Source organism: Copidosoma floridanum, unplaced genomic scaffold, assembly GCF_036245765.1.
Source record: "Copidosoma floridanum isolate Cflo_tuat_1 unplaced genomic scaffold, Cflo_Japanese_pri ptg000004l, whole genome shotgun sequence".
NCBI classification, from domain to species: Eukaryota; Metazoa; Arthropoda; class Insecta; order Hymenoptera; family Encyrtidae; genus Copidosoma; species Copidosoma floridanum.
Genome location: NW_028321881.1, coordinates 236863 through 248889, shown reverse-complemented (window position 1 = coordinate 248889; position 12027 = coordinate 236863). Strand labels below are relative to the sequence as shown.

At 30.9% G+C, this 12027-nt stretch overlaps 1 protein-coding gene across 1 annotated transcript; it reads left to right on the top strand.

The window, feature by feature from the left end:
* The first annotated feature begins 1586 nt into the window (after positions 1-1586).
* On the top strand, positions 1587-2786 carry LOC149375704 (uncharacterized). The gene is made up of 3 exons (XM_089598041.1): positions 1587-2019; positions 2217-2330; positions 2719-2786. The coding sequence occupies exons 1-3, from the start codon at positions 1587-1589 to the stop codon at positions 2784-2786; spliced, it is 615 nt and encodes a 204-aa protein (XP_089454167.1).
* The last annotated feature ends 9241 nt before the right edge of the window (positions 2787-12027 follow it).

The window sequence follows — 12027 nt, the reverse complement described above, 5'->3', positions numbered from 1 at the left end:
ACATCAAAACATTTTTTTTTTCTGTACGGATCATCTTATATATCAAGTTAACTGTTACGTTACTTAAAATTCTTACCTGGTAGTTACAACCACTTGTCACTTACATAATTAATTTCAAAAAAGTAAAAGTTTAAGCTTGAACATAATTTTCGATAATTTATAAGGTCTGTTTTTCATTACTGTTTAGATTTTTGTTGCATAATTTTCAAAGTTTTGATTCTTACATACAGTAATTAAAAGTTTGGTCTAGAACCAACATTATGGATTGAAATTAAAATTACATATTTAATTAACACGATAAGTATAGCTGCTATACCTAAAATTTTTTTACAACAAAAGACGGAAAATAAATGTTTAAGGAGTTTTATGTAAGTTTTCTTGTGCCTTCGAAGATTATAATTATTGTATAGATAGATAAAAATATCAATCAGAACAGCTTAATCATTTCTTGAAAAGAAAATAAAAATAAAAATTAATGAAAATTGTGTATAAGGATTTTTTCTCTCTTGCTTTAGATGTTAATAATTTCTTGGTAGTTTTAAATGTAAGAATTATACTCATATTCTAAAAAATTATTTTATTATTATGAAATTCTAAAATGGCCATGCTAACGATTAGTATCAGCTAACAAAATTATTTAATATGATTAGTATTAAAAAAATGTATTTCGATGTATAGGGAAAAAAGGGTTTGTTAATATTATTTATAAAACATAAATAAAACATAAATAAAAAGAAAATGAGCTAGAATGATGAATCACGTTAAAAAAAAAAATTTGCCGACAGTTGGAATCGATCCTCAGATAGCAAAACAAGAACGGTAGTGGCATAAGCCCTTACTACTTTAGCTATCGAAACTTCGAGGGAAGGAGATCTTAAAGTCACATATGTTCATCGATAACTTCCGGGGCTTGTCCTACAGTTTATAACAATTATGATGAGGAAGAATTATTAACCAGTGGTTATAGCTGAACTGTTATCCTTAAAAAAATTTAGCTAAACATTTTTCAAAATAATACTAGATTTCAAATTAAGTATTAACGTACGGAAAAAAAAAGATGTTTTAATATCAAATTCTGTGCATATAATTATATGAGCATTTAGTTTCACGATTTAATCTAATGTAAGATTGATAGATATCATTCAAGCAAGAGTGAGAGAGTAAGAGTCAGTTAAATATGTATAGCATATACTCGGTTGCAGTCAAAAGAGAAAAACTCGTGTCCTCGCTTGCTTTGGCTGTGCGCTCAGATATATAGCTATAGTCAACATTTCCACTCCTCTTCTCGTAGGCACACATTTGGTATACCCCTTTTACGTGTCGCCAAAATGTGTGCCTGTATGCTCATTTCCACGCGAATCCACTTCTCTTTTTTTTTGGCGCACGCTCTTCGATACGAGTCTCGCACTCTCGAAAAATGTGCGCCTTGGTTTGACGGCTGGCCGCGGCGGGTCGCCCCGATCAGTGGAAAAAAGTTGTCTCACGCCGTAGCATTGGCGTTAGCAATCTCTCTACTCATCTCTGACCAACAGTGCTTGTTAATCATTAAATTGTGAAAGACACATTTTGTTAAGAAAATTTTAGATATGGCAGCTCTCTGTCTCATGAACATTGATGATCTGTGCAAGTTTTTCGTAATTGATGTTTATTTGGGTTTTTTTACAAGAAAAATAAACAATGACGAATTTATAGTTAGTGAAGCTACTAAAAAAGTATTGACAGAGATTATAACATCAATTAGTTGCAGAACTGTTGATGAAGTTTGTGAAAGTATTATAAAAGTTGCTTTTAACTCTGAATATGGTGGGCTTTTTTATAAATTCAAGGCTTGTAGTCTCACATGGTTCCAAGCTCATTTACGAATGTATATTCAGATGTTAAAAAGTAAAGATATAAGCATCAAAAAGTGCTTACGTTATGAGTCTGACGGAGATAGGGGGGTTATAATAGTTTCTGTTCCTCAAGTAATAACAAAATTCTACCTTTGCAAGGACATTACGCTGAGCTTGGTCTTCAAGAGCAAGAAGCACTTACTTTAAGAAAGATGGATTTTTCAGTATTTTTAAGTAGTTGCTCTAACAAAAGTTCAGTTTATCTAGGACCTGCTGCGTTTATCAACCATAGCTGCAGAGCAAACAGTACTAATACATGTCCTGTATACAACAGCTCTAGAAAACAAGAAACTGTCAGCATAAAAACCATTGCATTTATTTAAGAAGATGAAGAGATTACGTGTTACTATGGGTCGCATTATTTTGGTACCTGCAACGAAAATTGCCATTGCACTTTTTGTGAGCAAAGTAAAAAAGACATTTCTTGCGCACCAGAAGGTAAGTTTATTTTTTTGTATATAAAAATAATGTGGGATTGTACTAAAATTGTAATATTTGATGTTAAGTAACAAGAATAAATAATCGTATACATGGGGCTACAATCTCACTGCTGACTATTTTTCAAATTTTTCATGGTGAGCAGTACTAATTGATAATCATAATTGTTACATTAATCTTTCAGTAAAGAAACGTAGATATGTATATGTGTATTTATTTGATGCCAAAATGTTGCATCTCAAATAATAGCTTTAGTCAAAACACATAGAATATAGATACGTGCTTTATTTTTTTTCTAAACCTTATGTATTAATGAATTTAGAACATCTCATACACGATCTATACTGTAATATTAAAATGAATCATAACCAATTAAGCTTCGATTTAGGTCCTACCAGGATTAATGAGCAGAAAAATTTAAGTCTCAATTGTATCATTCTTCGATACATCAATTGATATAGTAATTAAGAGCTATATTTTTCTTGTTAAAATATCTGTACTGTTTAGTGAGCATTTGAGTGATTTCTTGTCATGACAAAGAAAGCATTCGTCTTTTAGTAATATTCTTGTAAATTAAAAAGTGAGCTTGAATAAAATTGTATTTTTCTACATAGAAGGTGTATAGAACTTATCCGGTATTTTCATATAAGAATATTTATTCCATATTCTTTTTTTTTTTTTTTTTCTTATGATGTTTTTTTTTTATTTTCGATGCGCTAAATAACAACTTAAGATGTTAGAAAAAAAAAATTTTGCTAGCTATTGTACATGAAATGTTTTGGATATAATCTCGGTAAATATCATTTTCTGAGATAAAATCAAAAGTGGCTAACATGGACAGGATTGCAGAATACTGTCCTTCAAGCGATTAATGTAAATTTTTACTTCGGGAAAATGTGGCACTTTTGCCCCTAAAAAACAGAAAAAGGAAGCGTAGTTTCGCTGAAGGTGTTAAAAAAGCTATTGTTTCGAGCCATTACTCAATAGTGTATATGTTTTATTATCTTCTCTGTAGAACAATCCATTTTTTTTAGTGTAGTGCACTTGCACAAGGTTTTTTGTGATTTTCGAAAACAAGGCAACTTGAGAAAAAGTCAACTTTACAACTACATCTAAAGATACTGTCTAAGTAGCTTTTATTAAAAAATATAGAGAATTATTGAAAAAAAATATAAGTAAAAACGTACAATGTCTTGAATTTTGTCGGGAACAAAATGATATCCATGCAATCATTGAACAAAAAATTACCAGCCTAAAAGAACTTTAAAACCACATTTTTAAGAGACACAAGTTAAGAAAAAATGTTAAAAATGAGAATTTGTCCAGCAAATAGAAAAAATTAATTTTGTAAATAAAATAATAATAAAAAAAAAATTACAAAATTATAAGATAAGAGATAATAGATATGAAATGTAGCTTTGCAACCGTCATTTTTACTAATTATTTGACTTCCAAGGCTTAAACATCTTTTGATAGAAGAACATATGTGTTATAAAGTTCAAATTATCTTAAGTCCATAGTTTCGCTCAATGTAAGCTAAATTATTGATTTTAAATTTTACAAAATATATAAATATATTATACCACTTAGATAACCAAAAGTTTTAGAGGATAATTGATATAGTTTTTTTATAATTGAATCATCAAATCATGAAGAAACGCGCGCTAGTGGTGAAAAATGTGTGATTATTTGAATTAAAATAAAGCTTAATAAAGTATCCATGTAAGTTTTCAAAAAGTTTTTGTAAAAGTGTCCATTTAATAAACTTGTATGCTGTTCTTTTTTCTACTATCGGTACATACTTAAAAATGGATGAACATTAATTTAAGGTTATACTAGTAAAAATAAGATGTAAGTTAAGCTTTTTTTGTGAGTAAGATGTAAATATATCTGATTGAGGACAGTCCGGAGAAAATTAAAGTTTCCTACCTTATTGATTAGGTTCATGTTATTTTTTAGCCTTATCACATTATTTATTAAATAACTAGCTATTTTCTGAGAAAAACAGGAGTTGACGCACATCCTTGATATTTCTAAGAATAATTGAAACCTATACTCGGCGAGATCAATTGAAAATTTGATAAAAAAGACGTAACATCAGATGTCAAATGAACTATGCATGATCTGATTTTTTGCCTTTCTTTCTCAAACTAAAATATGAGATTGTACTAAAATTAATTTTGAATCGTTCTATGATGTAAAAAGAATGTGTGTCAACCCCTTTGTTTGCGTTAAAATGAGCAGAACAAATTAATAACATTAAGTAAGAGTAATTAGTTATAGTGATTGGTAGGATAGGAAGCTGATACATCTAATGTAACTAATGGGAGAAATCAACAAGAAAAGATATTATTTTTACCGTAACTTTTTTTCGATGCAATGAATTAAAGAAAGAAAAATTATCACACATTCTATATCCTCTAAAGAATATATAAAGCTTGATTTTAGTGAGATTAATTGTGATTTGGAAATGAAGAATGAAAACTCGGATCATGTGTCGTTCTTTTGACATCTGATTTTACGTCTTTCTCAACCATTTCTAATAAATCTCCCCAAATTTCGGTTAAAATTGTTCTTAGAAATGTCAAGAATGTACGTCAACTCCTCTTTTTTTATAAAATAGCTGGTTACTTAATAAATAATATTATAAGGCTAAAAAATTACTTCAACCTAATCGATAAGGTAGGAAACTTAAATTTTCTCTGGACTGCTCTTAAAGCTTATACTGTTACTTATTATCAGCTCTTTAGCCTTGATAGGATACTCGGTTAACAAAAATTCCTCATGGCCATACACATACATGGGTCATTCTACAAAAACCATTACATTTCTAGGACCGCAATAGACAAACACTTAAAACGGGTTGTTAATTGTGAAAATATTTTTTTCATATTCTCCATAACCATAATAAGATAAAACTTTTTAGGCCCTGCTGAATCTAGAAGAAAAAATTTTTTACGACTTTCTTATTTTACTTAAAAAAAACAGCAGTTTTACGGGTTCTTATGAGATATATAATATCGAGGTAACGGTACTGTCAATGATAATATGACTTTGTTCCTACGTCCATATCATGTACTTACTATTATCATTTGCACGAGTCAATATCCAAGTTGATACTCCAACATTTAACGAAGATATTACGCATTTTGTATCCTTACGGATTCTTAGCAAAAAAAGAAGAGTTTTTTAAAAATTATACGGGTTTTTAGAAATTGGTTTAAAAAACGAGATTGTGACGCACCCAATAGAAATTAAATTCAGCTCTTGCACTTACATCATGTAAAAAACATCTATATTTAAACACACCACCTGCTGAGTTGTTAAATGAACGCTTCTAAAAAATGTATGATATTCTTTAGCGTTACGGGTTTTTTTTAATGAAGTGTTATGATCTCTTATGAATGCGTCAAAAAGTCGACATTGTAACGCAAGTAATGAGAATTAAACCTCGCAACTGCACCTATATCATATAAAAAACATATATATATATATAAACTTAAAACCTTCTGTTACGTGGGTAAACCGAAAGGTAAGGAGGTGCTTCGCGAGAACGATCAAAACCTTGGAACCTTAAAGACCTTTATTCAAGATACTTAATTATAAGGCAAAGACGCGTGTGAGTGTTTCTGATTAATTGCCCGATATCTCCGAGTGTTCTCTTCGCTCTCCCTGTCTGTGCGAGTCTTCCCTTCGTTCTGCCGGTCTGTCCGAGTATTCCCTTCGTTCTATCGATTTTGAAGCTTGCCGGGCCTTATATTACCTCGTTCCCCTCCCGTCGGTACCCTCTTGATAGGGTAGCTTCGTGGTCACCAGGAAGAGTTAGTATGATATGCCTAGCATATCGTACGTAACACGTCCGAGGCCGCGACGTCGTCGCCCTCGACGACGCTGGCTTTCCGATGTTGGCGCCACTGAGCCTGTGGATTTGTTGCGAGTGTGCGTGTGTGTGCTGTATTGTATTATGTTGTTTGTGTTGTTGATGTAGTTTAGTATCCTACACTCATTCTTCCATTCTTTTAGAGAACCACTGTTCCCTTTACATTAATATTTTTTCCTCTCACAATCATTCAGTCTCCTCTTATCGTGTGCTGAGTGTATAACAATATTGTTTTTGTATGCGCTTTGCCTTACATTACAATTATATATGAAATTGCCGCGAAGCGGGCTTCTGTTTATGACTACTTAACATTAAGTGTGGCTTTACAATGTGGTTTTTTTTCTTTTTTTTCTTTATACTTTGACTTGCGCTTATTTATCAAAAAAGAGAGAAGAAAAAAAAAATATAATAGTTCCGTACAGCCTTATCATTAGAAGGAAAAAAAATTTTATTGTCCTACGGACTGCGCCCCTCGGTATAGCCGAGCGACTCCCGGCGCTCATTCTCATTTTTTCATTGTTAAAATGGTATTTGTTGTTATTATACTTATAACATTACTATTATTATTATTATTATCGCTACAACTACCAGTTCTTTTTTTTTTTTTTTTTTTTTTTACTTACAGTGATTTTTTCGATACTACATACTCAAAAAAAAATTCTTTCCTAGTTTAATAGTTTCATCCTTCGGACTGCGCCCTCCGATATAGTCGAGCGACTCCTGGTGCTCATTCTTGAGGCTCACGAATTCTAATTTTGGTCACCGACAATTCTAGTATCCGTCTACAGGATCGCAGTCACCTTTCTGCTCTGAGTTCTACTGTCGGTGTGGTTTGAATTTCTGCCAATTCTCGTGCTACTTCTTGAACCTTTTGTTTTCCTGTGAACATTCTATAACATATCAGTAGTAGAGCCCCCCCGATGGAGAAAGCACTTATACATAAGAAAAAGAAGCCCCATGCTGAATTCATTAATCCTGTAATATATAAAGCTGTTAGCTATTAGTTACCAACCCTAATTTCTGTGGTAAATACTTGTCCTAACACTACTTATACTTCATCGATAGGTATTTATTTAAATGTATTACCGTATGTACCTTACCCTTTCTCTTATGTTTCCCCTTTATTTGGTTAGCGTTGAGCTGCGAGTGTGGCTCTCTCCTCACATATAAAGTATGTAATAATAAACGAACATCTTCTAATTCTCTTTCTTTACTTTTTTTTGTACAATTATTGTAATTTTTATTAGTGTCTTTGTCAATGTGGGTATTTTTCTCCTAGTTAAAAAAGTTCTCCATCGTAAATATGTTTCATTACGTTATCTTTTATTTTGCATCGGCTCTACGTGCGCATATAAGTCGCTTATTGAGTTATATAATGCTCTCCATTTTGCCTGAGGGGCAGGGATGTTAATTCAACTCGACCTTTTTTTCGACGTCAGTATTCGACGTCGTATAGGTCGATTTTAAACTCGATAAAGTTATTCGACTTATTTATCCGACTTTTCGTAAGTCAATTATAAAGTCGATTAAGTTATTAGACTTCTTTATTTCTACTCAACAACCCGGGCTTTTTTCAGACCTGCCTTTGCAAGTTCTTGATTCATTTTGAAATAGTGTCTTTCAAATTGACAGTTTATTAATTAGTGTAACTAAGTAATAAGACGTTCTTATAAGAACTATAATAGTTTACCATGGGACGCGGCATGTACAGTGAATGGGGTGGATTTACTCCTAAAAGAGATGAGTCCTCGAACAGGATTGTAGCAGCTATTTGCTGTAAATGTGGAAAAGTATTGGCGAAGTTTAGTGAAGAGGGATGCAAAACACACAAGTAAATATAAACTAAATAGTTTTTCTCACTTCATTTTAAGCTTTTTTATGATAAAATTTTTTTTTAATAGAAGAGTTTGTAAGGGCAAGAGTCAGAATAGTGATCACTTCCCAGAGGGAAATAAGTCTCAACCTCTAGATAGTTCAACAGATTTCAACAATACTTCTACTGAATCTGCCAATACGTCTAATTCTAATGTTGAAAATTCTCCTTCTTTGTTGTTAAATCAGCAAGAGGACGATGTTTGCGCAATACCTACATCCCCTAGTGCTGAACCTACTGCTCGATCGCCAACACCAGAATCCTCAAATTCTGTTGCAAAATCAGGGAAAGTTAAGGTATAAATTAACATATACTCCTTATTCTGTGTGTTTTATAAATTAAAAAAAAAAAAAAAAAAACTACTTATTGTTACAGACTCCGTTGCCAAAAAAAAGTCAGAAAGCTGGAGCAGCAGGTCTGCTACGGAAGCACAAAGCTTTACTAAAATACTTGATTTCTCACAATTCACTTGCTGAGTTCAAGCAAGATACTTACTTGCACGAACTACTTATTACTTTTGATCCTACATATAAAATACCTGATACCAATGTCTTGGAGGATGAAGTCTTAGAACTAACTTTCAACGACATGTCTGGACCTCGTAATAAGTTAGAGTTATCAATAGTATTAGCTGTTGTGATGAAAGTTCTCGAAGGAGACATGTATTGCTTATCTTTTATAGTTTGAAATAATAGATATTTCTATGTTAAGATTGATAAAGTAGTTAACAACAGCGAATTATATGAACATCTTAAATCATTTGTCTGCGATTCCGTGCGAGCAGCAAATGAGATTTATGGATCAAAAATAGTTTTTGTTTTGCTGCAGAGTTGCATTCAGATTGCTCATACCATTGCTGATGAGGATGTAAAATTTTATGTTTGTCCATCTTACCATACTTTACTGCAATCAATAGAGGAAAAGTTGCTTAATAATCAGGAACCTTGTGAAATATTTATTGAAAGAATAAGCCAAATGCGTAACAGTAGTACTAAAGTAAATTTTTTTCTCTCTGATGCTGTTAAGGATATACTGTCTGCTGCTTCAAATGGCTTATTAGACGTAGATCCTTCTTTTAAAAAACTAATAAACCTTTTCTTAAGCCCTGTCGCTTTGGCAAGCAATTTTTTTGATCCATCACACAAGGGCCATTATTTCATGGATTTACCAGAATTGAAAAAAAAAATGTATTTATTTTTGTTCAATATATTGCCATCTGAAACATTTAATATGTGGAAACACTATAAAAATGGTTCAGATGTTTTTGAGACTGTTATTCCTACCAACATAGATAGATGCAAATATTGGGATGGCGTTATGTTTGAAAAAGAATCTTTTACAGGTTTCTGTAATTATGCGAAAAAAATTTGATTCTTATCTAGTAATGTTAAGGACATTCAATTAATCAAAAAAATATACGACTCCTCGATAGTAGACACTGAGACCAAGTGCCGCGTTTTAAGTAATATTTTGCTTAACAAATAGTTGGTATACTTCTTACCTAATTACTACAATATACATTATTTCAAATTAATGATTTTCCAGTGTTTAGCACAAAAATTACGAGCCTCACATCTTGCTATATTTTTAAAACTTTTGTCTGTAAATGAGAGGTTCTAAAAAATTAAAACTTTTTTATTACTTAACAAACTTTTTCTTATTTTTTATTAAGACAAACATATCCAATACACGCTCACTATTTTTTAATTGGAAGTCAGAACCGATACATTGACGTATTGATAGATAGATAAAAAAATTGATTAATATTGTACTATAATTAATGGAATAATATTTAATGAATAATTATACAACTGCATGTACACATCTATGTATAACTTTATGACGTTGCTCTTAAAAACTAAATAATTTCTGAGATCCGTATAGTTTTACCTTACAATGTTTTACGTGGTTTTTGTAAACCACGTATTATTTAGAGAAAAAACTAAGTGGCTAACCATATTAAACCACACTTACATTATCAATGAAAGAATAAACAAATATACTGCAAAAATAATATCAATTATGATGTAACTACTATTATTAAAATTTAGAATTTTTAAACAAGGGACCAACTATGTGCCAATAGATTAGACTATACTATATGACATCGTTTTCGCAAAAGGTTATAAATATCGATTTTCGAAAAATACTGAATGAGTGTTGTACAATAGGACTCGTACTGTGTCTTTTGAGTAGCTTCTCATTACAAAGCTTTAAAAATTTTTACAGAGCGTATCAAATACGTTAGTGCATAAAAATCTGATAAAAACGATGAATTGCGGTTTTTCTTACATTTAGATTAAGGGGGCATCTCTAGTCTTTTTGCATAAATTTTCAAGATTTTTTTCTTGCAGTAAACTTTATTATCACACTACAATTTTTTTTTATATTAAAAAAATACATATTGAAGTCTGCAAAAAAATTTTTTTTCTTCATTTTTCATCCAATATGGCTCAGATATGGCTGCCACAACGAAGCTTGCTTTTTTTTGGCTGACATCATATCTTGACACAGGAAGCTCTGAAATAAAAAATTCAAAAAGCATATTAAATAAAGTATGAGAAAGTGGCTATAGTCCGTACTAAAATTATGAATATTCGTCTACATTTGAGCACTTTTTTAAACAACGTAACCTCAAAAAATAAGCCAAAAATTAGAAAAGCCCGCCATTTTGTTTTTTTTTAAATTAAACTTCTTGATTTTAGTACGGGCTATAGCCACTTTCTTATACTTTAATATGCTTTTTGAATTTTTCATTTCAGAGCTTCCTGGGTCAAGATATGATGTCAGCCAAAAAAAAGCAAGCTTCGTTGTGGCAGCCATATCTGGGCCATATTGGATGAAAAATGAAAAAAAAAATTTTTTTTTGCAGACTTCAATATGTATTTTTTCAATATAAAAAAAATTGTAGTGTGATGATAAAGTTTACTGCAAGAAAAAAAAATTCGAAAATTTATGCAAAAAGACTAGAGATGCCCCCTTAAGTCCTCACTTCAAAAGATCTGGAAAAAAAATTTTAAAAAATACGTCAACATTTGCTGTCTTAATTAACTTAAATAAGAAATCAATTATTAAAATTAATCAAAATCAACAAGAAAGAAATTACACCTATACAAGTTACAAAAACTATACTGATTTAAGAACTTAATTATTTCGATTAGGTTTGCTGTCAGGAAAGTTATCAGGAATACTAAAGAATTTTTACATTTTTTTTGTTGCATCATACGCAAGAAAAAAAACTGATAAAAAGCCCGTTTTTTAAAACACAGGGTTAGGAAGGGGGAATAAAAAAACATTTTAAAACTTTCAAAATTAACCTCAAATGACAATTATACATAAAGGAATAATTTGTATTGACAAAACCATTTTCGTAACTTCAAACAGCTTGTAACTTATTTAAATTAAAGCTTTTAGACAAGTTTTCTAAACTAAAAAAGTATTTTTAATTTATTTTACACACACACATATATAACCTTTCATCATCCAAAAGTTTTATCCAATTATCAGATTTCCTTCTAAATCTCTGTATTTTTGAATCAAACACTGCGCGATGGATTTAGAAATTTTATTAATTTTATTTTTGTGATTACAACCATACACCTTGAGGTGGCTTGGGCATACAGTACCAAACAAGAGGCCCTTGAAGGTTCTTCTGATTATGAAAAGGATGATTTGTTCATTGTCATGAAAATTAAATATCTAAATCAAATATTTAGATTCAAGAGTTTAATTGGCCTGAAAAGTTATAGAGTAACAATAAAAGAATAATAAAAACTCATCATTTTAATCTGCGCATGCGCAGAAGATGATAAATTACTTTTCTCTTAATTTTCTTAAAATCTAAGTGATTTATATATAATTTTTACAATTCTACAAGATTACTTTTAAAAATAGGTACAACTACAGTTTTCATTTTTATAGGTTCATCATAAACTTTTGGAGTT

Bases quoted from the DNA above. Each gene is read 5' to 3' on its own strand.
- LOC149375704 (XM_089598041.1), top strand. From the start codon at position 1,587: ATGGCAGCTCTCTGTCTCATGAACATTGATGATCTGTGCAAGTTTTTC. The intron at 2,020-2,216 runs GCAAGAAGCACT...CATTTATTTAAG, and splicing joins GCTGAGCTTGGTCTTCAAGA to AAGATGAAGAGATTACGTGT. The intron at 2,331-2,718 runs GTAAGTTTATTT...GCTTCGATTTAG, and splicing joins CATTTCTTGCGCACCAGAAG to GTCCTACCAGGATTAATGAG.